The 27,056-nt window shown below is 41.0% G+C and overlaps 1 protein-coding gene across 4 annotated transcripts in view; it reads right to left on the bottom strand.

Annotated features, from left to right (window-relative positions):
- The window catches only part of LOC145978890 (cysteine-rich motor neuron 1 protein-like), a 261,004-nt gene extending 234,823 nt beyond the window's left edge, over positions 1–26,181 (bottom strand). For 3 of the 4 annotated variants that reach the window (XM_083111823.1, XM_083111824.1, XM_083111826.1), the window contains exon 1: positions 25,709–26,181. In XM_083111823.1, coding sequence (XP_082967949.1) covers positions 25,709–25,778 — 70 coding nt within the window. In that variant the 5' untranslated portion in view covers positions 25,779–26,181. The remainder of the gene's footprint in view (positions 1–25,708) is intronic. The other variant, XM_083111825.1, reaches the window with a different exon arrangement.
- Positions 26,182–27,056: the final 875 nt, after the last annotated feature.

The raw sequence follows: 27,056 nt of genomic DNA, 5'->3' as shown, positions 1-27,056 counted from the left end.
TCTTACACCCTGTGATTTCTTCTTATGGGGGTTTGTGAAATCACAGGTGTACGCCAACAAACCACGAACCCTTTTGGAACTGAAGGCGGAAATCATACGGGTGTCTGGAGGCATACAGACATCTGCGAGAGGGTTATCAATAATTTTGTGCAGCGTATAAATGCATGCAGACTCAGTAGGGGTGGACATATGCCTGACATTATCTTTCATACGTAAATGGGAGATGTTACTGCTTACATACAGGGTGATTCTAAAGGTATAGTACAAACGAAAACCACAGATACCTCCCATGAAATAGAGACGAAAGTTCCACTTCCACTTTGCCGAGAGATGCCTCCGTGAGGAGCTAGACAACGCCGAAAACGTGTGAAAATGAACTTCACACCTCTGTACAGCCAGTACCAGTGAAGATAGAAAGGCGGAACAAACGAAGTCAAAAGGAACACCAAAGTCGCCCATCCGAAAAACACTAGGCGGCAGCTGCGTAACGCATGCGCATGGGGTTCCACAAAGGAAATAGGAGTGTCCCGCAAGACAAGTGAAGGGAAAGGGTAGCGATCGACAACGGTAGGGAGAAAAGAAGCTATGAAGCATGAAGTAACAATTGCACAGCGGGAAACAAACACCATGACTGAAGCAGTGCAGTCGAGAAAAGTAGTGCGGGGTTGCAGAACCACGGGAGGACGACGTAGGATGTAAAAACACACCGAGAATGCAAGCAAAGTGGTCCGTGACACTCGACAGGCAACAGACTGCGTACATGGTTCGGGGCAGAAATGGCGGCGCTGGCGGTGCAGCGCAAGGGGAGTCCCCAAAACACAGTGGGGAGACACCGCAGCAAGAACAAAGCACGGTGCAACAAAAGAGAAAGAGGACCGGACGGGGAATGGTACCTGCCAAGGAGACAACAAATGCGGGACGAGGGATTCTTCGTAGCAGCACCGAGGGGATGTCACACAGAGGTCGTGCGCCAGCAGGACAAACACAGCAACTAAGGGCACAGGAGGTTATTGCTAATGAAAGGTGCACGTAGAGATAGGACCACGTACCCCGTACTGACGTTGTAACAAACTTAGTGATGGGGCCCAATCAGCCTCTTAGAAATGAAGCCGGAGGCACATCGCTGGGTGGGAGCGGGCGAAAGGCTGCTGGAGTGTCGTACGGACCCCACCACTCCGTACGGTGGACGACACTAATGGACGAGGTCGGAATGTTTCCATCCCGATCACCAGGTCCACCGTTCCCAGACCTGACGCGGCTGCTTGCTTCCGAGCGCAACCCCAGCCGAACAACTCGAGTTCCTCCTCGGCCGCAGCCTTCCGCTCCGAAACCAAGCGTGGCCTCACACCACCGCAGCCGCACACTGCCGCGTGGGTGTGAGACCGGGCCGAGCAAGACTGGACAGATAAACTGCGTGGGACAATCGTGTAATGAAGCTACGTGGGGGTATGCACGTCTGTTCAACTGCTGGGTTACCCCACATTGGTGTACACAAACACCACACGATCGTACGTAGTGCTCCCCGTCGGCTCGAGCAAGACGGACGAAGTACGTGTTGTGGATGAATGGGGCAAGAATGAAGGACGCTACATGTGTTCCACGATGACAAGGCCCCAGAGTACATGGCCCCACCTGACGGCAGTGGTCAGGTAGTGAAGAGCACAGGCACGGGTGGCTCAGGAACGTCAGCTGATTGTATCACAGCGCCGTGCGGACGTGTGGATTGATTGGAAGTGCAGCGTCAGGGAGCGTGTCAGTGAAAGAGCCGGTGCGGTGGTGGTGTGCTTGACGTACGACAATTGAGTACGTTGTTTCGAAGCCGTTGTGACCAGTGTGTGTGTGCGTGCGTGTGTGCCACCTGTGCACTGCAGTACAGTATTCCATAATTTGCACTATCCTCACCGTACCATGGAACGCTACACATTTGTAGAACTGAGGGACATGCATTTTGTCTACGGCCTTGCAGATGGCAATGGCCGAGCAGCTGCACGCCTTTATCGCGGACGGTATCCGGAGAGGCGAGAACCCGACAGCAGGTTGTTTTCGAACGTGCACCGTACCCTTGGTGAATCGGGTGTGTTACGTGCAGGCCATCATGTCGGTCACCCAAGACATGTGCGCACCGCGGCGGTCGAGGAGGACGTATTTGCTCGCGTGGACGACACACCGTCCACTAGCACCCGTAGCATTGCACGTGCAGTGGGAGTATCACAGTCGACAGTGTGGCGTGTCCTTCATGATGATCTGCTGTATCCCTATCATCCACAGCGAGTCCACGCGTTGCAGGCTGGGGATTACCCACGACGTGTGGAATTCTGTCAACGACTGTTGCAGTTTTGTACCGACGATCCCCGTTTTTTGCGCCATGTGCTTTTCACGGACGAGCCAACATTCACCCGTGAGGGCATCTTCAATTGCCGAAACAGCCATGTGTGGGATTATGAAAATCCACATGCAGCAGCCGAGGTGCACCATCAGACCCAGTTTGCAGTGAATATCTGGGCAGGTATCATCGATGAACAGATTATCGGTCCATACCTGCTGCCACCACGTTTAAATGACCGCCTCTATCGCACCTTTCTTGCATCAGTCCTTCCAGAGCTGCTAGAAGATGTACCCCTCAACGTGTGACATCGTATGTGGTTTGAATTGGATGGAGCGCCTGCACATTTTGATGGCACAGTGCGAACCCTTTTGCACCATACCTACCCACAGCGCTGGATCGGCAGAGAGGGCCCCGTCCCCTGGCCCGCCCGTTCGCCTGACCTGACCCCAATGGATTTCTTCTTGTGGGGCCATGTGAAAACACTCGTCTACGAGACACCGGTGCCTGACAAGGAAACATTGGTAGCGCGGATACTTGCAGCATCGGCCGAGGTGTGTACCATGCCAGGGATTTTTGATAGGGTTCGCCAGAATTTCCTGCGACGCTGCAATGCCTGCATTGAATGTGGTGGTCGTCAATTTGAGCAACTTTTGTAACAACGTCAGTCCGGGGTACGACTACGTACTACGTACTATTCCTATCTGTAAGTGCACCTTTGCGTGGCAATAAACCTCCTGTGCCCGTAGTTGCTGTGTTTGTCCTGCTGGCGCACGACCTCTGTGTGACATCCCCTCGGTGCTGCTACGGGGAATCCCTCGTCCCGCATTTGTTGTCTCCTTGACAGGTACCATTCCCCGTCCGGTCCTATTTCTCTTTTGTTGAACCGTGCTTTGTTCTTGCTGCGGTGTCTCCCCACTGTGTTTGGGGACTCCCCACGCGCTGCATGTGTTTGTTTCCCGCTGTGCAATTGTTACTTCATGCTTCATTGCTTCTTTTCTCCCTACCGTTGTCGATCGCTACCCTTTCCCTTCACTTGTCTTGCGGGACACTCCTATTTCCTTTGTGGAACCCCATGCGCATGCGTTGCGCAGCTGCCGCCTAGTGTTTTTCGGATGGGCGACTTTGGTGTTCCTTTTGACTTCGTTTGTTCCGCCTTTCTATCTTCACTGGTACTGGCTGTACAGAGGTGTGAAGTTCATTTTCACACGTTTTCGGCGTTGTCTAGCTCCTCACGGAGGCATCTCTCGGCAAAGTGGAAGGGGAACTTTCGTCTCTATTTCATGGGAGGTATCTGTGGTTTTCGTTTGTACTATACCTTTAGAATCACCCTGTATATGTGAAACATAACTATTTTCATTATATTTTCCCTATTTTAATTTAATTTTCAAATTCGGGGTCCTATACGGAACACCCTATATAACATCTTCCCCAACACCTCACAAAGTGTTACACAAAGCCCTAATTTATAGTTGATTTCGCGCGCTATTTACCTTTTCACCCCCTAATATTAGCTTACACCCCTACAAACATCAAATTCTTGATAATTACTTCTTACATAAAATGAGTTGTATATGTGCAGGATATTATTTTGTTGACTGTATACTTTTAGGCTCAAGACATATATCAAATCAAATATTACACGATTATTCTTATTGTTATTACAGTGGGACAATTTGAACTGACTTCTACTCACCGTCTTCTGTCAGTTGGGATTTAACATTTGAAAAACCAATCAAAAGTAAGAATGGTGAACCCTGGAAGAAAGCATGTTGTAGTTTTACAATCTGAACTGCTATTAACGTAAGTTTTCGTCTGAGATATAAAAATAGGAAACGTTATTTACCTTGTGTAGTTTTTTTGAACTTGTAACTTGTGTTAACATGGGGGTATTTGATCGGGATTATGAATGTCGTATTCTCAGTGATGATTAAAACTTTAAAAGATGGCGTGTGTATGAAATACACGACCTTAACTGACGCAATAATAGCATGTTACGAGCTGAGTATAGTGGAAGAAAATCTGCTATATTTATGTAAAAATTCCACTAGTATTGCAGAAATAAATGCTATCAATTTCCTGTCGGCAACGGAAAGAGTGTGAATTTCAACACCTCAAATCTTACACATGTTACTTTATTTCCAGCTTCCTGACTCATTTAAGTCTCAATCTCTCGTTCGTCGTTCAAGTTCAGAAATAGGTGTCATCTCACGACTGTTCTTCAAAACATTGCACGAAATTAACATACGTACAAGTTACGTTCAGTCTGTCGAACTGCACCGACGTTGCACTCGGGCGCAATGGCCGATGGGTAAAAAAAAGGCATGCAAGGACATGCAAATACACCGGCCGAGACGCTGAGCAGGGAAGGAGTTTGGGGGGGGGGGGGTCTATCTATCTTTCGGGCTTGTTTGTTGACACACGACTTCCCAACAGTCCGTCTGGAATTCTCTCGGACGTGAATAAAACATAGAAATCGTTGTTCCTATTCTTTCCCAGGCGTTTCACCGGTTCTTGAACAAACACTGTTTGGGAATTCAACGCCGGAATATTCACCCCCTCCCACCCGACGCAGCCACCTTCTGAGCAGGATTGCCGGGACGCGTGAAATGTATCTAGACGCGGGGAAAAATTTGTCAGTGTTACCATTCAGCCGTTTCGTATCAACTGGTTGTTACAATTTCTTCTTTCCTAATATCTTACGACAGGGTTTTTTGTATTATCACCTCCACGGATTTTGTTACAGGAAGTTGCTACGATCTACAACTTGCCGAGATCAGTCATAAAAAGTTCCTTAGTGACAGTCTTCACGCGAACTACTTACGCTATGTCCAAAACTATGGGAATAGATTTTATAAAAAACGTATACAATAAAATAAATATTTTTTTTAATGTTGTTACACCCACTCCCGGAAAGATTTTAAATTTATTTTGATTTTTGTTATTCAGCGTCGTTTTTGTGCCACTTTTGGCTGGTCGCGACGATGACATGAGTGATGATATGAAGCTGATGAAGGGACACTTACAAAACGGCTATTCCCAGGTCGGGATTCGAACCCGGGATCCCTTGAGTCGTAGCGCGCAGTGTTAACCACCCCCGACAAATATAAAACATAAGAATAAGTATCCAATAAGAAATATATGGCAGGAAGATTGTACTCAAGTCTTATTCATTTCTTTTACAACGAATATAGCAACAATTATAGCCGCCTAGGTAGATGAGGGCGTTGAACAGTTGATTCAGAAACTCACCACAGCAGACCCCAGATTCGAATCTCAGTTTTGGCATGGATGTTCGTTCTTCACCAATTCAACCTTATCATTCTTCCTTATCGACGCGATTAGCCAAAAGTGGCTAAATATATAAAAAAAATACATACATATAATATAGGTCACCATTTTAATTTAATCTTAGTAATTTTATAACGCTAAAACTAGGAGCTAGACTGAAAATTTTACAAGGTGAGATTCGTGCGAGTAGACAAAAATCGAAAGGTGGTTTTGGACTTCGACAGGTGGCTACACTGCAGCCCAAAACCACAGAACAAGCTCATTCACTGGGCTGTTTACATCTACAGCCAAAAATTAGTGAGGCACACATCCAACCCACGTGTGAAAAACCTGACAGATATCAGAAAAGATGCAGAGGAAGTCCACGGATTTATAGAGCGGTGCCTGTTGTCTACGAGCAAGTTTTCAAGTGCAGCGTCCTCGTCAGGGCAATAGCCTGTGCCCTTGCACTTGCAGTAAACACAGGCTATTGACCAAAGTCCAAGAACGAAGAAAGACTGACGCAGTTCGAGGAATTTCTGTTCCACGAGTTGGGGGATGACCTTACAATAAGTATCTGAAGCACGTAAATACTCTCACACAGCAGTGGATGTGGACGTTTTCCTGTCGAGTGGGTGTATTCGTATTCAGTGGTTGATTTGAGATCACGGTACGGAAGGTTCCGAGATAGAGTTCCGACTGCGAATGCGTGGTCCTTATTCTTGTCGTCGTAATTAACCGAAGTGGCAAAAAAAGTGACGTGAAATAACAAAAATACACAATTCTAAGATGAAAGCTTTAGGTCTCGTTCTATGATATTATCGCCCCGAAAAAAAATAATGCAGTTGTCAATCGTTGTCTATATTAATTGCTTCTTACAGCTTATTACACTACAACCATAAAATGTGTAAATTGTAAACCAATACTCTTTTTTGAAAATTACATTTCAGTTAACATTATTGTGACATGTAACTATGAGACATTTTTACAGTTCTTATTCCACATTGTCTACAACTTATAGAATGTGTTGTAGCTATTTATGAAACACAAGAGTTTTTTTTTACTACTGACATTTAAAAATAACACTAATTTTAATTATTTTTTATGAAAAACCTAATGCATTTAAGTATGAAAATATACGTGGAGAAAACTCACAGCAAATCTTTATACTGGAAAAAAATGTGTGGTTCAAAACATTTCAATGCATATGCATGACAATAATAATAATAATAATTATTATTATTATTATTTTTAGTGCACCATAATATTGTTTCCTACTTTTGAACCGAATATTGTACCATAATTTTGTTTCTACTTTGGAACCGAACTTTATAACAACACTTGTAGCCAACAAACTTTTGAAGCAAGGTTGAAAAAAAGAAACACCCACCCCAGAAATAATATCGTAAATACGTCACTGAAATACTCCATCCATAAATAACTCGATCGAGTGTAATAAAGGAGATTGGTTCTTATGACAAAACTTCAGCAGAATTCGACCACAACTATTTGTGTAATCATGCCGTATCTCCCAAAGGAAATGGAATCTTGAAAAGCTCCTTGTGACACACATCCTCTGTCGCCAGTCACATAGCCAATCCACATAGAAAATTACATTAAGACCAGTCAACACGCTACTTGAATGCCCGTACTCGGAAAAAGTTGCCCGTACTCGGAAAAAGTTAACATATTGGAGAGACCGTGATGTACCTGTATATGGTAATGTTTTCAATTAATTAGTTATTCTGTGAGTCAACGCTTCGGCTATTTTCGCGTCAAGCAACCACACGAATTAAAACGGCCCAAATCTACGACACAGTCACAACAGCAATTCCATAGATATCTTTATTAGCTATATGCCTCCAATTGCCAGAGCATAGTTAGTGAAAACGGTCCCTTTAAAGGAACGTGATGCAGATTATTTGAACAACACCATCTGGTGACGTCTTTATAAGTAGGGGTCGATTGTGATGCACGTAGGTAGGTATGCTTTTCGTTCATGCGAATTCATATCCTTTCAACGATTCATTCCATTAAGTATTATTAAACCCCAGATCCTATCTAAGAGAATAAGGTTTATTCAACTAACTAACTCTCTAGCCTTCTTAAACCCGAAGGTTCATGGCTGCAGCAACACAGGCCTTCCATCCTTCCCTATCCTGAGCAAGATCTATAGTATACTCTTTTCCATCCCTACCGATTTCCCTTAGGTCCATCTCAACGTTGTCTCTCCATCTTCGTCTTGGTCTTCCTACAGGTCTCTTACCATCAGGTTTCCCAACAAGACTCCTGTAAACTCCTCTTTCCTCTCCTATTCGTGCCACATGGCCTGCCCACCTAAGTCTTCTTGATTTAATTATTCTAATAATATCTGGACATGAATACAAATTATGTAGTTCTAAATTATGTAACCTTCTCCACTCACCTGTCTCCTCATCCCTTTTAGGTCCAAATATTCTCCTAAGGATCTTATTTTCAAATACTCTCAATTTATGTTCCTCTTTCAATGTAAGGGACCAAGTTTCACACCCATATAATACTACAGGCAAAATTACGGTTTTGTATATTTTAACTTTTAGTTTCTTAAATATTAAACGAGAAGACAAAAGTTTATGAAGAGAGAAGTAACGCATTTCCTGAATTAAGCCTACTTTTTATTTCCTCTTTAATATAATTTTCATTTGTTAATATTACTCCTAAGTATTTGAATTTGGAAACTGGTTCAAACGAGTTGTTATCAATAATTAGATTTTGATTATTACCTAACACTTGGTTTCGGCCTGTAAGCATATATTTAGTTTTCTCTTTGTTAACTTCCAAACCTATCTCTTTAGCAGTTATTCAACACTTGTGAAAATAAATAAACTTCACTGGTTATAATAACACCGGGCCTCCCCGATGGCACAGTAGTAAATACGTTGCCATGTAATCAAGTAGCCCCGGGTTCGATAACTGACGGAGGCACATCATAGTTAGGATCCAAATTTAAACTGTAGGTCCAGTCCCGATTAGCCTTTATGTGCATAAAGTGGACTTAAAACAAAACTCATATACACCCACGTACCTAAGAAAATAATAAGGTTTTTTCTACACTGGTGTCAGCCGCACACCGGATCTGAAACGACGCAACACGACGAGTCACGACGCGACGATACGCAACACGACGGGACACAAAGCGACACGACGAGTCACTTTGTTTCCGACAAAACGAAACAAATGTTAATTATCAGTGTTTTTTCTGGAAAGAAAGTTTTCGATACAAGTTAGTTTGTTGTTATTATTTGTTATTGTGTTTATCATAAGAACTGCTGTAAATATTGTGGTATATAAATGATCATTAGACCAAGAATTTTAGGTATTTAACCTATTTTTTCCTTTGCAGGTAAATGAGAAATAAAAAGTTACATCAGCGTTTCATTAAAAAATGCAACAACTGATGAAGTTTTATAGTGCCTAAATAACCTATTTTGCTTGTCAGAACCTATTTTAGGTTTGTGTGTCTAAATAAAACCTTTTTTAGGCTTTTGTATATTTTTTAAGGTTTTACATTATTGTTACATCACACAGAAGTATTTGTTCTGTTTCGTAACGAAAAAATTGAATGACTTACTTCTTTGAAACATACTCTAGAGAGCAAAACAGCTAATGATACAAGTATTAGTTTTACAACAATTAGTGGATCATTTTGAAAATGATGCATAGAAATAAACATTTGGTTAGAAAATTAATATTTTTGATGGTTATATATCTATTAAAATTTCTCACGGTCCCTTTGAAATTTTGTTTTTAACAATTGTATCTAATTAGTATTTTTCAGGAACTATGAACCATTTTAAGTTTTTTAGAACCTACTTCAGGATTCTTTTAGTCTAATTTAATATTTTTAAAACCTATTTTAGGATTTTTAGAACCTATTTTAGAAACCTAAAAGTACATTTTTAGAACCTAAAAATCCGAGGTCACACACACACACACACACACACACACACAAACACACACTTCTTTCGTTAAAATAAAATTATTTTAGTTTCATTCTCACATATAAAGGTTACCGGTACGCCTGAAAAAAGCATTGATTTTTATTATTATTGCATCTAAAGTCAATGTATAAACACAAGATCTATGACATCTGTCATTTCAGGAAATTAGGTTCTCATTTGCATCTTAAACGAATAGCACTCACCGCAATATATTTTTTTTCCACCGACAAGAGACAAATTTAGTTTTTATTCATTTCATCTATTCTTTGCAAGAATTAATGTAACAAAGACTGGACTTTTGTATGGTGCATTAAATAAATAAAATGGATGTCCAATGTCGCAGCAGGAACTGAGTAAACGCTGCTTCCCTCCAAAAAAGGAAAAAGTTTAATTCGCGTGCTGCAACTACATAGTTATTCGAGGAATAAATATCAAACTGCCCTGAAGATCGTTTTCTTGTACAATTTATGAAATGTTTTGTACATTACAAGATAATTTCTAATAAGTTTATTTCTTTCACGTAATGTAATTGTAATGCAATTCATCTCCTGTGCCACCTCATTCCATAGCATATCAATTATGTCCTTATTATTGTACCCATAACCTTGACCGCACTGTAAAACTTACATATTATGTGCTGCCAAGCAATACAGTGATGAGTAGAGCCCGGAAGTTTGGCAAAATGCCTCTTTTTATCTACTGCATATATTGATAAAATTTTTCCGGATATACGTTTCTTATGTTGTTTCGAATGTTTTGGAAGTCTTTTCATTTTGCCTATTTGGGACCCCACTGCCTATTTTTAATTATAATGCCTTTTTTTGCCTTTTTCAATGAAATTTGACAATTTGTTTTTTAAAAAAAATGTGTATATAAATTATTTTTCTCCCAAAAAACGTTGTTGGCATTTATTTTTGTTCCGTTTATTATGTGAATAATTTTCGCCTTATTTAAGTAATATTGAACTCACGCATGTTTCAACATTGCTGAAAGAGAAAAGTGTGAGAAAAAAGTATTTCATGCTGAGTTAGGATATTGCCTTTCGGTTAACATTTCCTTGTGCATGATTGACTGCTGAAGTGGACAGGTTGATTTCGAACACAAAGAAAATATCTCTGAAATCTCCCTCTCGAACCCGAAAATTTCAGGAAGTTGCGATTGAGCTTAGTTTACCTCAGCAACCAGTCTTGACGAGATAGGGAACCTGGATATCAGCAGCTATATATTATGCTAACAACCTTCAAAAAATCAGTGAGGTGATCGATGCTCTTCCAGAAAATGAAGCGGCTTCAATTCGTGAAGTGAAAAAACTCCTGTGCTATTCAAGTTTACTTTTGCACATTATGGTGCATTGCCAGAGATAATTACAATTATAGCATCCATGAAAATCTTCGAGGAATCTATGCAGCAGATGATGGAAGTGCCAGGAGAAAAGGGGTGAGCTGTTGCGGAAAAGTGCTAACGGGTAGTGAGTGCAAATGAGGACTTGAAACAATTGAAAACAATTTGTGATATTCTAAAAGGTGAAAATGCTGTTACCAAAATGAGTCCAGCTACATTAGCTTGTTATATGTATGCTCCAATAACTTCTGTCGAAGTAGAAAGATCATTTTCTATTATGAAAAACATTCTCTCTGACAGACGACTATCAATGAATGTTTAGAACTTAAAAAGCACCTTGTAGTTATGTGCAATCAAGACGGAGAAAATTGAAATGCTCTTCCCAATTTAGATTTTAACATTTTGCCAGAAATTATAGATAAAAGTAAGCGACTTCTAAATGTGCCTTTTTTCGGTTTATTTTGCCTTTTTTTCATTTTTAGTGCCTATTTACCACATTATAAATGCCTTTTTGCCTGCCTATTTTAACGAAAATAAATGCCTGAACTTCCGGGCTCTAGTGATGAGTTACGCAGGTGGTGTGCTGAGAGGAAAGGATTCGCGCATGCGCAGAGCGTTTTGTTGCATCGTGCTCCTCCGAAACCAAATTCCCGGGACCTTCACTGTTTTGTCGCAAGCTGTCGCAACGTGACTCGAGTCAATTGTTTCGTCCGGTGTGCGGCGGCTCATAAGAGCCCCATGTTAAACGTTCTCTCGAGTCGGTTTGCAACAAAATTACTCGTCGCGTCGGATCCGGTGTGCGGCTGGCCTGTGAATAAGGTATAATCAACACTGGTGAAAATGGATGGACAAAGGTGAACTATAAACACGGTTTTATATAGAATATCTCCCAATAAGAAGCTGGTTCAAAAGAAAAGTACAATTTATTAGATTTTTGCACGCATTTCTAAGTTTTTGATTTTTTCGAAATTCCCCGACTTTTTCACTCATCCTTCTCCAGATTTTCAAGGTCCGATTTTCATTGTATGAAAATAAATGCATGTATGATTGGGGTGCATGTTGTAACTTCATGGAGCATTCAGTTACACACTGGCGTAATTCTGCTTTATGCGTGTTATGGGGTGTAAGGGGTACCTTCCACGTAGGCGCCCAAAAGTCAACCTCGCTTCCACGTAGTACACCCTGGACTGAAGACTAACGAGGCTCTGGCGACTGACACTATAGCCAGTATAATTTTTTGTGTTGTCCTGTTTCTTGTCCTTGTGTGTGCTGAGTGCCCGTTTACAGCCTCAGCTTTTAACAGAAGTCAGAAGATTTTAAGATTTTTAGTTATGCAACGTTAGAGTTGTTATTTGCAATGATAAGGGGCTGGACTCCGTAAAACGTGAAGGGTGCAAAATACGAGTAGCCTAAGTGCTGACGCACCCAAAATTTTAAAATTCAAATTCAAATTTATGTGTGTTATGCTTGGAGACTCTGGCCACTCCAATCCTACGAATACTGGTTAATACCAGAAATAAAATAAAATCAGAGTATACCAGCTTGGAGATTATCTATATTGAAATACCGTTTTTCTGATTTTTAAAGGAACACTACATGCAAGCGCGCGCTCACGCAAATGAATTTACATAAACCAGTGCACGCCAAAGGTTCATGCACTCGTAAACCCCTGAAGGTGTGGATGACACTTCACATCGTGGGTATCCTCTGCACGCTCCCCATGTGAAACAGGAATCGGGATCATGCACCGATCATGATATGGTTCATAGACACGCGATAATTTGAGAGAACGACACTATAGGTCCTGTATTACATAGGTACAGGGACTATTCTCGAGGCTAGTATTTCGTTACGAGAACGAGATATTCTGGCAAACCTTCACAAAGCTACGGAGCGAATTCTTGCTTATTTGCCTACTTTATTTTGTCGTGATTTTTGGAGTTTAATGGTAAATTTCTTGCCTAAAAAAGTCTATTTTGACATTTTGCATATTCTTTCCTTAAAAATGCCCGTTTTTCATATTTTTGCTTTCTTTCGCCACTTGACTCTATCTAGTAACGGCCGTGGCGAAGTGGTTAGCAAAGCGCAAATAGGGGTTCCGCGTTCGAATCCCGGCATGGAATGGGCGTCCTTTGAGGTGTCCCTTCATCAAGGTCATATCATCAATCTCGTCATCTCCGCGATTATCCTACAGTGGCAGAAAAGCTACGCAAAACTAAGAACACTATGATACAATACAAAAAAATGAAGTCCATAAGTGTGCAACTCACCAAGAAAATTAGAAACAAGTTCATTTTGATAACTTATTATTATATAGTGTTTTTCCAGTGGTTATTTTCGTATTTATTTTACAAGTTTTAGTGCCCACAAAGGAAAGCGACTAGGATGTGCATCTATATCAAGAGCGGACAACCGGGCGACTGTTCGGGGTGTCCTCCTTTAGTAACAAAACCATATTTTTGATTATGTAAGCCTGGTTATTTATTTTTACATGAGCTGGATTTGTATAAAGAAGAATTAATTGAAGTTACTGCTGCATAACACATTGAATACATTGCAAAATCATGTAGCAATTTAAGCTATGATATTACTGTTATTTTGATATCACCATGCAGGTAGTAAGTAAATGCATACCTACAAAAAAGTATTCTTTATCAGTACCACTAAAATAATTTAAAAATAAGGCTATTATTGTTCTTATTTAAAACTTTAAATATGCAACATGGTAAAGGTTTCTATTCGAGGTGCAAAGTTAGAAATGGCAGGGTGGAATAGAATAGCAGGCGTGTTTTGGCCTCACGGGCTGTTCTTACAACCAACCCTTGTCAGAGATTCAATAAATCAATAAAAACAATCAATAAATCAATAAAAACAAAGACATAAAAACAAAATGATCATGATAATACAGTAAAGATAATATTTAAAAAAAGTGCTCCCTGTGCTTAGCACCACGCCATGAAGGCGTATAGGGGGTGTGGGGGTAACGCCCCACACTTTCTTGATCCGGTCGTGAGTGGGGGTGATGTGATCAGCATCACGCCCCTGACCGCCTTTACCCCCCAGGGTTTCCCCCAGGTACCCATGTTATTCGACGCTGGGTGGGCGCCGGGGCCGCTTCCATCGTTAGAAAAGTTCCCGGATTTGAATATAAAGATTATGCAATGATAAAATAATACAATGTTATTACGGTGGAGAGAAGGGGGAGCACCTGGTCTATGCATCCAGTTTTATGTGAAGGTTGGTTGATGTTCTAATTCCACTTTATGCACAGTAAGGCTAATCGGGACTGGACCTACAGTTTAAAGTGGGATCCGAACCAGTGCCTCAACCGCGTATCGAACCCGAGACCCCTTGATTGCAAGGCGACGACGCTACCACTGCGCCATTTTAGGTGAAGGAACAAGGATTAATGGTTACAGAAGCTTTGTACCTCGGTGCTTCCTTCTATATGCTGGAAGAGAACTTCCACTATAGTAAGCAAATTGTTCTTTCGATTTATTTCACACATAGCGAGGTTCAATTACTGACTGACACACCAGTACAGTTCAAAACGAAGCTCTTAGTACTGGATTCAAAGAGATAATTTCTAGGGCAGTTACATCCACGTTGTATTTACTGTACGTTCCATGTGTTTCGAAACACGCGCATAATTATAAGTTGCGATGACTTAACCCATATACAAAGTTGCCTTATCGCAAGTCAGCAAGTAAACAAGAACTCACAAGAATCCGCGACATCCAGTCTGTGAAGTCACGCAGATAAAGAGACTTGGAAAGGTGCTAAGGTCTGGGCCGAGACATCCAGTATCATCGCCTGCCCCACAAATCGGAGGGAAGGCCTGATAGCGGCGACATCACAGAAGTCTTCATCGTCGGCCTTTGGACTGTCCGAGTTGCGGTCCACACGAGCCAGCGTTGCCACTGCGGAGGCTCCTTTCCGACCTGCTATGCTGCACGTTCCCTCGTGGACAATTTGTCTGTGCAAGATGGATCGAATGGAATCGCCAACACCGGTCACGGGAGAGGGTCGAAATCGAAAATTACGATCTTTTTGATTGTTTAAAATTTTGTTAGTTAGCGTCGCTTCTCTGCCACTTTTCGCTTATCGCGACCATGATCCTCATTGATGACATCATAAAACTGACGAAGGGACACTCGCAAAGAACACTCATGCCCAAGCCTGGATTCGAACCCGCGATCCAATGCATCGTAGCCCACTGTGTTAACCGCACCGACACGGAGATTGGATAAAATTGCGTTTTTGAGCGGAATATATGTGATTAAGGAAAGAGATATATAAAGAAAGAAATACTTTTTTCAGTTTTAAATCCACTTAAACTGATTCGTACTGGGCCTGCAGGTCAAAGTGGGATTCGAACCATTTTTCGCGGGGTATCAAACCCGGCACCCCTTGATTATAGGGTGACAACGTTACCATTTCGCCCTCAGGGAGGTAGGCCCCTACAGAAAGAAAGAGATAAACAAATTTCAGACAGAGAGGGGGGGGAGAAAGCGAGAGAGAGAGATAACGGAATTAAAAAGAGATTGATTGATTGATTGATTTAGTTTATTTTACTTCGCGTTTTTGTGCCTCTTGGCTAATTTGCGAAGATGGGGATGAGTGATGAAATTGATGAACGGACACTCACAAACAACCAAGCCCGACCGGGATTCGAACCCGGGACCCTTGGCGTCGCAGCGCGATGTGCTAACCACTCGGCCACAGGGTCGGGCGAATTAAAAAGAGAATATCGGAGGATATTTATTTGTGTATATATATATATATATATATATATGATAGATAGATAGAGAGAGAGAGAGGGGGGGGGAGGGAGGGAAAGGAAAAAGAAACGGAAGATGGACGAAAACAGAAAAGAAATGACCACGTAGAGAGGAAATGAGCACAAAAAAAGCGATAAAACTGAAAACAAGATTGAAAATATTACGAGTAGATTATTCAACTGGAACTATAGTTTATGTTGTGCCTCGGTCAAACATTGGTAAGAACTGTGGTAAGTTTCGAAACGAAAGACGGCAGAAAGTTTGAAGTCCTTGTTGTTCAGTCACAATGTTATATTTTGTATTTAATTTAATGATGACAGTATCAGCCACGGTTATGTTGTAAGGAGCTTCCACTTGTGCTGTGCGTATTATAAAAACCAAGGACAATGCACGGTTATCAGCAACTGCACTTACATTATCGTGATGGATAGCATCAGAGATAACACGTTGCTCCACCTGGATATTTACATTGCTTGAACACACGATGTATCATATTCCGAAAACATCAGCTAATGCTGAATCGTTTATCTGGCTGCCACGCCTTTGTGTACAAAGGCGGAAGGGGGTTTAATTTTTCTTAAGTGCTTGCAAAAGTTTTGCTTTGGTAATTTTACACCGGTTATGCTTTCATGAAAGCGTGGACAAATTGATAAGCCGAGTTGGGTCGTATCCCTCCCCCCCCCTCTCTCTCTCTATGCGTGTGTGCGTTTCTTCCTACCTACTTCTGTTTTCCCTCTCTGCAAAGGACGTATTTAGGAGAGGGGGTTCAGGGGGTCAGGACCTCCCCCCCCCGAAAGACTTACCATGTATTCAAATTAAATAATGAAAATATACTTGTTTAGCTTTTATTGTAGCTATAATCGATGATTACACTTTCCTCTGAACTTATTACAAGGCAAGGATTATATTGGGACCATCGACTTTGAAGCACAGTACTATTTATGATAATATGCATAAAATATTTATCAGCAACTTTACTTTTCGCCAACTAGATGTAACAACCTGTTTTATTATTCTATACATATTCAATTCTTCACTTATTTTACATTAATTTCTTTGCCAGGGCACTTGTTTTCATAAAAATTATGCCGATCTTAACCACAGGTAAACTAGATAATGAATACGTGCTGTTACATCTCTATTCTCATACGGTATTCTTTGTATCAATTCATGTAATAATAAGAATATTAATTATTTTATATATTTAATTTGTAATTTAATATAATTATTTAAATTTAAACATTATTATTATTATTCCCGAGACACTTGGTTCGGACCCCCCCCCCTTTCCCTCACCGAAAGGTATTTCTAGATATGTGTCTGCCTCTCTGCATATAGAAAGTGAGAAACGACGAAAAGAAGAAAAGATGACAGAGAGGAAGAAAGAGAAAACAATTGGAAGCAAAAATTTCTCTTCGTTCTCTTACTAAAATAAAATAGATTTAGATTTATTCCTTTCATGTGCGAGCCATAGGCTGTACGCACTACATCACATTTGAATATTTCCTCGACAATAAATAAATACACACAAACATACATACATATATATATATATATATATATATATATATATATATATATATATATATATATGTATTTGAATTTCTCTCTTATGCTGTCTTTCCCCTATGTACATATTCCTTCCCCTCCCCTACCACCAGATTCACTCCACTCGTTCTTCTTCCATTCTTCCTTCCTTCTTCCTCGCCTCACTTCTCTTTTCCTTCACTTTCACCAAAAACACTCCCACTTTCTCCAACTTTTCCACATTTGCTGCACTCCGTCCCACAACTAATTTGAGCGCTAAAAAATATGTGTTTTTGGCTTTCCCTCTCGCTATCAATGACTTCATGAAGATTAACGTGAATTCTCTACAAGGAATTCCAAGCATATGTAATTTTTCAGATTTTGGACTATCATAGCGGTTTTCCGAAACGAGAGGAAAATTCGGAAACAGCTCTCCTGGCTGGTCCAGACGAGCCTTAACAAAGCGGCGTGCATGTATTTGCCCTCTTGAAGTAGATACCATATCTTCCCGTGTGGGATAGAAATTCCTCATTTGAACGAAAGGTCGTAAGTGTAGCGAAGAAATAACGTCATGCATAATGCATGCGTTTGCACAACCAAGAGGTAATTAGTACTATATTGTAAGTCTTCTAACCTAGTGCCCTGTGGGTGCTTTTAATGCAATCACGTTCAATGCTGAGTAATGCTGCCATATCTGAACATGTCTTATTCGCTCTTTCATTTACATTTATGAGCATTTAACACGTAAGATTTAACCGTGAAATAACAATAAAAGTATTCATAAACATCTGTTCCAGCAGCCACCATCGTCTTACAAATAATATTAACAATAACTTTCGATTCTTTACTAGCTAAAATTCTTTGTTTTCTCAACGTTTCGATGTATACACATACCCGCACTAAGAACAAAATGAAATCTAAACTCGCTTACAAAGGTTATTAAAGTACAAGCCAGTGTTGGATTTGTGACTGCAAAACCACACATTCATTACTTCCACAAATAATACACAGGCCTTGTGAACATCATTATGCATTTAACATTTTCCTTGCACACATATAACAATACAATATTACAGTGTTAAACCAAGTAAGTCTTGTCAAACCGACTACATAATCTTAAAACATGTCACAGACGATTTCCCGTGTTTCGTTATCTTCTTCGTGTCCCTCTATCAGCCAGCATGTTTTTCAAAGTAGCCAATTTACCAGGGATTGTTTCGTGACGAAACTTAATAGGGTCTCGTCTCGAAATGCAAGTCTCGATCTAGTATCGTCTCGAAATATACAACATATTCACAATGCCATCTCACAAATTTCATGTTCATCTTAACGTTTCTCTGTTTGATACCTTGAAATTCCCGTAGATGCCTTGGATTTTGTACTTATTATAAGGAAAATATATGACGTATCTATAAATAATCAGTAGATACTATTCGCTTGGTAAGATTATGTCGGAAGAATGGCATAGTAAAGAACATTAGCTTCGGGAAAAATTTTAAAATATCGTCCACAAGTCCCGAACGAAATAAAGAGTCTAGAACCTTGTCCAGATTTTACATAGGTCTGTCTCGTTCCCGGGTTCGGCTCGACAAATCTCCAAAAGTCTGGTGTAAGACGATGAGCAAAATGTTAAAAAAAAGAAAGAAAAACTCAACTGAAATGCACTGGAATTCATCATACACATTTAACACGTGCCAGAGCTGTATGCAACGCCAGGAATTGCACAACACTGTGTATACATGCTTCAGATAGCAGTTTCCTAAGAAACGAGATTTATGACACAACAGATTTCGTTAGACAAAGGACTCTTCCATGAAACATATCACGGCCACCTGGCTAAAAATGTAAAAGGGAAGTGAACAAAAGCTTCAACTGTTATGGAAAAATTAACCCTAACAGATGGTGGTATCTTATCGCCCTGTTGTTGGAAGAAGATAAATTATTGTCACGTTGGACATGACTCTGATAAGCTACTCGCTGCTGAGAGCAAGTTTTCTTCAAAATCCATGGTCTAGTTGTTCCTGTCTTTCAGTGTAGCAACTTATTTGGTATTTTGCTATTCTTCTGCTACTTTTGGTCATCGTAGCAGTGTACTTGGAAAAGGTTGGTCACACTGGTCGAATGAATAAATGAAACTTCGCCTTTCTGCCACTTTGGCTAATTGCGAAGATCAGGATGAATGGTGGGTGATAAGATGCAATAGATGAAGGGACAATCAGGAACACAGAGGGACAGCACACAACATAAGTTCCATGGAGGATTACACTGGTCATGGGACCAGGCGCCAGAGCCTTGTTAGTCTGCAAGATGCAGTCCAGGGTGTACAATGTGGAAGGGAGGTTGACATCTGAGTGTATTTTGAAAGGGTCACCCCCTTACACTGGTCGAGCAAATGTGCGGGTAAAGCAAAGGGAGTGAGAGAGAGAGAGAGAGAGAGAGAGAGAGAGAGAGAGAGAGAGAGAGAGAGAGAGAGAGAGAGACAGACAGACAGACAGACAGACAGACAGACAGAGAGATAGACAGACAGAGAGAGACAAAGAGACAGACAGAGACAGATAGACAGAGAGAGAGAGAAAGTGACAAGACAGAGAGACAGACAGAGAGAGAGAGAGACAAGACAGAGAGAGAGACAAGACAGAGAGAGAGAGAGAGAGACAGAGAGAGAGAAAGAGACAGAGACAGAGAGAGAGAGAGAGAGAGAGAGAGAGAGAGAGAGAGAGAAAGAGACAGTGAGAGATAGAGAGAAGTGGAAAGAGATGGAGGAAAACAGAGAAGAAAATAAATATAGAGATAGGAGGGAAAACGACGGAGAGAACGAGAGAAAAGAAATAAAGAAGGCAGGAAAAACAAAAGATAAAAAGTAAGGGAACATAGAGAAAAGATTAATAGAAAGAGGCAGAGAGAGAAAGAGATAGGGAAGAGAGAGAGAAAGAAAATACAGAGGAATAAAGAATAGCTAAACTTAAGGACAGTATTGGCTGGAGTACTCGCTCAAGTACTTGGGATAGTCGATTGCTTCTCCTCCCCCATCTCCCCATCGTTTTTTCACTCGCGTACTACAGCCATACCAGAAAGTCGAACTTCGCCACTGAACAGCTAAGATAATAACACAAGAACATACATAAAAAAACAACAACAACATAAAAAGAAACGGAAAGAAGAAAGTAAAAAATTGCAACCACGAAAAGTCCGAACACCTGAAAAGGTGAAAAATGGCCAAGAAGTTCAGTTTCTACTACACTATCAGGCATTCAACTCAGCGCACATCTGACCCTGATTGGCAACTGCAAATCGCGATTGGAACACAATCAAAGCGGTCTGAGGCAGCAAATTGATAATGGTTGTGTTTGTACTTAAGTTATCAAATACTGGGGAAAATGTCCTTTGTATAAGAGACGGCGAACTTTTTATTTACAAGCATGTGCGCTTCTTTCACGACATAAATCTAAGAGACAAGGGCACGGAGGTCACAGGATAATATTTAATTAGCAAATGTGTTTCACTTAAGATAAAGACATACAAGAATTTCGTGATATAGACGTGGCCAGTGTTGGCAAACCATGTTCTTACGCCTCTCATGCTCAGAATTGCCAACGGTGTGTTACTTTGGTTGTCGTTGGTTCGTTTCTGGGAAATACCGCTTTTTGTCAATTGCCTTGTCGATCCGTCTAGTTTAAAGTTTCCTTTCACTGTTCTAATGTCTTCATTATTATTGTCGTCAGCTTTCATTGCTGAAGTTACTATACCAGCAAATAGATCTTGTAAGCCTCATAGCGACGCTATCAGCAGAAAAGTGGACCTCCCGATGACGTAGTGATAACGCAGTCGCCTTGTAATTAAGGGGTCCCGGGTTCAATACCTGGTTGAGCACATTGCACAGTGGTTCGGATCCCACTTCAACCGGCATGTCCAGTCCCGATTAGCCTTTCTGTGCATAAAGTGGGCTTAAAACATCAATTCAAAGATATCAGCGGAAAAGGCCCAACTTTGCCTGATCTATCTTAGCAGCGAGAGAAGCAGGAAGAAAAATGATAAACAGAAGAAAGGGGCAGAAATGAAGGCGGAAACAGAAGAGTGAAGAGTCAATAATAAGAAGAAACGAAGAGGCTCACACAGAATGAAGAGACATAGAGTGAAAGACAAATGACAGACTGGAGAGGGAGGCAGAAATCAAGAAAGAGGCTGACAGCAAGGAAATAGATGGGAAGGAAGAAAAAGGACTGTGGAAATGTACACCCGCTGATTAAGCGTTTCCCATGTGTTACTTAAACTTTGGCGTGTCTCTTGGCCTTTGCCAAGAATCAGGTTTACAGTTTGATGCACCTTTGTTGTTTATAAAAGTAACACCGAAAGGCATCATATAATGAAAGTATTTTCTTCTATGTCGAGCTGTTTTGTTTAATGCATTAACTTGAAGTAAATTCTAGTAGCCAAAGGTCTGTCTAAAACTGTTGTCCAATGCCTACACTCAAAGTTACACAATTTTGCACATCAGCAGACAGTGGCGGAGATTATGTATCTTGCCCCCCCCCCCGCTCCGGTTTTGGAACCCAATCACTGCCACTGTCAGCAGACATTGTTCAAACCCGGGTTTTGCGAAATTTCCGAGAAGGTTCTCTGAGAATATGTATGAATTTATCACTTAAACCGATACTTGGCTGAATAGAAATAATGAACGTCTCTTGCTCTTTTGTTTACAACAGGCATTGAAAATGTTTCTGAAACATAGGAGCCATGAAACCAGACATAAATCACACACATAAGCAAATATGAATTACATACTAAACAATGAACAAATACTGCAAAGAGTAAGATTATAATATGCTTAAATTAAATCGTCAGGCAACAGATGCATATTACCTTCAAGAAAATAACCAGCAACAAGAGTAACACATTGCACGATTGGTATTCAAGCACAAGAATTATTGTTCTAACCATTCAATTGCTGTTGAAGCAAACCTTGATATTAGCACTGTTAATGATTAATATTTATACACATACACTGCTGAAAAAACAAAGCTCGTACGACAGTTCGGATACTACTGTAGAAGTTTAAATAAATGCTTTTAATTCGTTCTGTATCCTTTCAGCAAAATATTCGATTTGATAACAGAAAATTAGAGATGGTGTTTGGGTAACGTTTATACAGCATTTCAATATCGTTTCCCCATCCCTGTGTACTGCCGAGTATTCGGCTGTACAAATTACAAGGAATGAATTTAGTTAACTGTTTCAGCGTAATGTTACTTGCATGCTCTCAGAGACATTTTGCAACTTCAGGAAATAGAATGAAATGATCTGCGGCTATAAAAATGCATAAACAAATAACTAACATCGACCTAATTATATTGTCGTATTGCCTCATGGGCGAACATGGTTATGTAAAGAAACCATACCGTTCCTAAAGCATATATACTGTATGATTGCACAACTTTGAACAAAAGCGTGTTGGTTACACGTAAACGCTGGGATCTCGTACCTTGAGCTTAAAACTATCTTCATAAGCCAGGAAGCTTACCTACACTAGTTCACACTTTCACTTTTAATTGTACAATCGTGTAATGGTATAATTTTGTATGCACAGTTGGATGGCTACATGTTACAATGCAAACTGTCCATCACTGTTTACACTTATTTTCAACTGCTTCGTTTGTGTTTTGTTTCTGTACTTGAATCTCACTTGAAAGAAAGTTAATGAACGTGGTGCTGCCCAATTTGCCTGGTGACATTCGTGTTACTATTAGCGCTGATTGTACAGTCACGGACACTTCTGGTTTGTAATAAACCCATTTACTTTCAATGGGTTCGTTACAAGCCAACAGTGTCCGTGACTGTACAATGTGGAATGCAGGGATGAAGGCTCGGGTGTATCTTCTATTCTACACCCTTCACCCCGTGGTAGGCGTTGCCTCAAAGCTCCACGAAAACTCTGCTCAGGGAGCTACGCTTTTCGTGTTAGTGGAAAATGATAGGCTTACGTAATTGTACGTTTTGTCATTCTTCGCCATGTTTCCTGTTACCCTGCCTGCCCAACCGGACCCTTGTCCTTCCAGAAGGTCATTTTTTCCATTCCTTTTACAGCCTCTGACCCACTAGTTAATGGCGCTGCTTGTTTTGTTTTTGTGAGCTGCCAATGTTTTGACGGACATGGCGCGTTGTTTTGTCTTCCCAACCCAGGTGAAGGCTTGTATAAAAACCCACCCCGCCCCTCGCCACTACACACCAGTCCCCTCCGACGTGCTTTTAAACTAGTTCGGGCAACCACCGTCGAAGGCGCTGCAGTGGGGTGTGAGGCCTTACCGCCCCTCCGACCGGTGGGAACAGCCACCTGTGTTGATCCGCCCAAAAGATTTATGGGTAATATTGCTATGGATTGTTCAGACCTGCTTCTGCTTGTTCCGTGATCAAGGAATGGCTTTCTACTTTGCATTTTGTCTCGATTCGACCATGCCTTGTGCTGTATTCCTGTCACAGCCCGAGTTTGACGTGCTACAAAGAGTGTTTTCGTGGCAACCACATTAAAAACAATGGACAAGGGTTGTGTTTCTTCCAAGAAATCACTTGACCTCCTTTTCTACATAGACTTTATTGCTAACGAAAGTAAAGAACGTACTTAACACACTTTTCTTTGTTTTCTTTCCTCTGCTTACGTGTGCGGAGTGGAATCCGCTAAGTAAATAAAAGTTTTCGCTTTGTGTTTTAAATCGGTTAGTTGCAAAACTCAATGATCAGCGTCGGTGCAGTCTTACAATGAAAACTTTTCACAGCAGCAGAGAAAATAATTTATACAGCGTAATTTTACTACGCTTACTTGTCATGCTTTCACGCATAATGGTGGTTACATTTCGAGCACAATATGCTGTGTAAAAAATCCGGTGGGTCACATCTATTTTACTGTACTTTTATTTCAATTCTTCAGCCTCGCATTGAGTAAAACAAAGTGAATGACAAACTACGATATTTGTGTACAAATAACCACAATACTAATGTAGCAACTGTGATATGAATTTGTGATTAGCAAGAAGACCCTCAGTGAGATTCGAATTATTTGGTACTTGGGCAAACATTTCCTAAAATATCCAGTATTTGTTGCAGAAAATTTGAGGGATAGGAGGGAGGACTTCATTAATAACTTTTCAGTACGCCTCTGTCTGCTATTTCTATATATGGTATTAGAAAATCCACGACTTGGCAAAAGCAGTGGTTTTAAACGATAAATTGACAACAAAAACTAGTTTCATTCAATCAATGTACTAGTTGGCTTTTTTCACGTCCAGGGTCGTTATGTTTGTTCCGGATTTATCACACACCTTGTAATGGGAATACCTGCTGACGAAGGACATCTGGCGGAACGTCAAGTAAGCAGCCTTGGTCAGTGGAAGTTGTGAGCATTGTTCGTAAATTGGAAGAAAACAGGAAGGTTAATTTGTCCACGATCAAACCCATGGCCCGTATTCCTCACACCATATTGGTTAACATAATCGTCATTATACAAACAAGTAATTATTAGTGAAAGATTGCCACACGCTCACTTAAACACGAATAAGCTGTCATGTGTGAGTAGGACGTTATTCTTGCATTTTCACCAATGCCATCTGTATTTCTTAGATGTATAAAATTACATGCCCTTCAACGTGTCCATAAATATGAAAAATAAATACGGGATTAACTTTACTGAAGCAACTACTAACTTTTAGAACAAAAAAAATGTTTATATATGTAGGGTAAATCATTAAATTAAAATGCAGGAACCTGTAGATATTGTAATCCATCAATGCAATAATTGCAATATTTAAATTAAAATTTATGTTGGTTTGTTCAAGTTTGACAACCTGAATTTATGAGTCTACCTTATCTTCCCGATTGGGTATTTTGTGCAAGGTTAAACATTGAAATAATGATAACGAACGAAGAGACATCTAGTGAGAACATTTGTAAACTTTCAACTCTGTTAAAAGCATGCTTTGTGAACCTCCGCACCATTTCCAACTATTTGCATTTTTGTTAATTTATGTTGATTTTCTATCTATTCTTTTAAGAAGAGACAGAATACAAAGAAATAGCCATGGCGTACCCGGAACTCGATAGCCATGGCGTACCCGGAACTCGAACCAGAGGCCCTCTGCGCTACAGAACGGATGCTAAACCTTATCTATAAAGGAAAATGTACTGTATTTGCCCACTCCCAAGTTTTAAAACCTTGCCCCCCACCCCCCACCCCCCCCCGCCGCCACTGGAAGTGACATGTTACTGTAAAAAAAATGAATCTAATAGCAATATTTCCGGTCTTGTGTAAGAGTGGTGGTGTCCCAAGAATTTCATAAGCGAGGTGTAGGAGTGTTATGTACGGATACATGACCTTGTGTTCATGACATTTGACAGACTGCAACACTACGTCTGACACAGGGTGGAAGTAAAAGGGCGCAATTCTCGTGCAAATAAATGTACTACAATCAGGCGTCACTGCTCGCATTCCAATCACTTACCTGCAAAACCACAGCGGAAGACGACGGTTAACTCCACCACGAGTAGTATAACGGGAAATCGAAGAACCATTACTTCTTCGACTCAGACAACAGACGATCGACCAATAACCATTCACAACAATGAGAGCAGCTGGCTCTGTTGCGCTCGCCAGTCGGGCATAACCGAGGGGTAGGCTCCCCCTCGTCACGTCTTCGCCACCACACACAACACTCGCTAAAAAAAGGACGCCGAATCACAAGCACAAAAACTCGCTTCACTTTCCTCGCATACCAACACCTCCGCAGCACAACTGCATGAAACTGGCCTCTTATCGTAGTCACGTTTCTTTCGCAGCCAGCACGACCAGCGATATGGTGTTACACCGTGAGAGCTCTAACTCGGCACTGTCAGGCTTGCACAGAATACAAACGCTTATAACGGCGTGTCTCCTGATTGCACGGCAACCCGCAACACGTCCTCGGAGGAAGAAAAAAATAATTCATGGATGGATCAGAATGAAGGTGGCTGGCTATATTTAACGCGCTCCTTTGCCGCTAGTGTGGCAGAGACGGGGTAACAGGTCGGAAGCACATTTGGCGCTCTGCCCCGAACGGGAACTGACGTACCCCGAGAAAGAAAAAAAAAAAGGATTACGTCGTAATTCAAAAACAGGTTACTTCGCAGCGGACAAATTCCCCTTATCTCAGGATCCCACTTGGAGATTTCCCAAGCACCTATTTCGAAAGAGAAAAGAGAAAGATTGTGTCGCAGAACGATCCATATTTTGCTTCGAATGCAGGTCCTTGCAGCGAAGGGCCCTTCACGAGAACCTTGGCAACGTCTCCGCGCAGGAGTCCAAATTGTTGTCACCCGGCAATTGGCAACTTCCGAAAGAGTCAGGCGACAATAACTCTGTCAGATCTCGCGTAACTTACTTCCTTCGCGCGGAAATAACACTTTTTGACATCTGCGCTCGATATAAGACTGTAAGGGCAACTAACTATCTAGGTAGATACTTTTTTTCAAGTGTTTTACTTAAGGTGAACAGATTTTTAAAACAAGAAAACGGGACATTATTCATATTTTCCTTAATGAAAAACGGGACGGCAAAACGTACACATTTTAATATAAAAACTGCTTCGTCATAAAAACTTATGTTTGAAAACTAATTAAATAAGCAAACACATACTGTGTAAATAACTTACATAATATAGTGATATGCACTGCACTCTAACCAAAAAGTCCTTTAGAATTAGAAGCCATTTTGATTGATTGATCTGGTTTATTTTATTTAACTTTTCTGCCACTGCTGGCTACTCGCGAAGATGAGGATGAGTGATGATATGATGGCATTGATGAAGGGGACAC

Source organism: Lepisma saccharinum, chromosome 25 (genome assembly GCF_977018435.1).
Source record: "Lepisma saccharinum chromosome 25, izLepSacc3.1, whole genome shotgun sequence".
NCBI classification, from domain to species: domain Eukaryota; kingdom Metazoa; phylum Arthropoda; class Insecta; order Zygentoma; family Lepismatidae; genus Lepisma; species Lepisma saccharinum.
The sequence above is the reverse complement of the archived record's forward strand: the minus strand, read 5'-3'. Positions and strand labels throughout refer to the sequence as shown.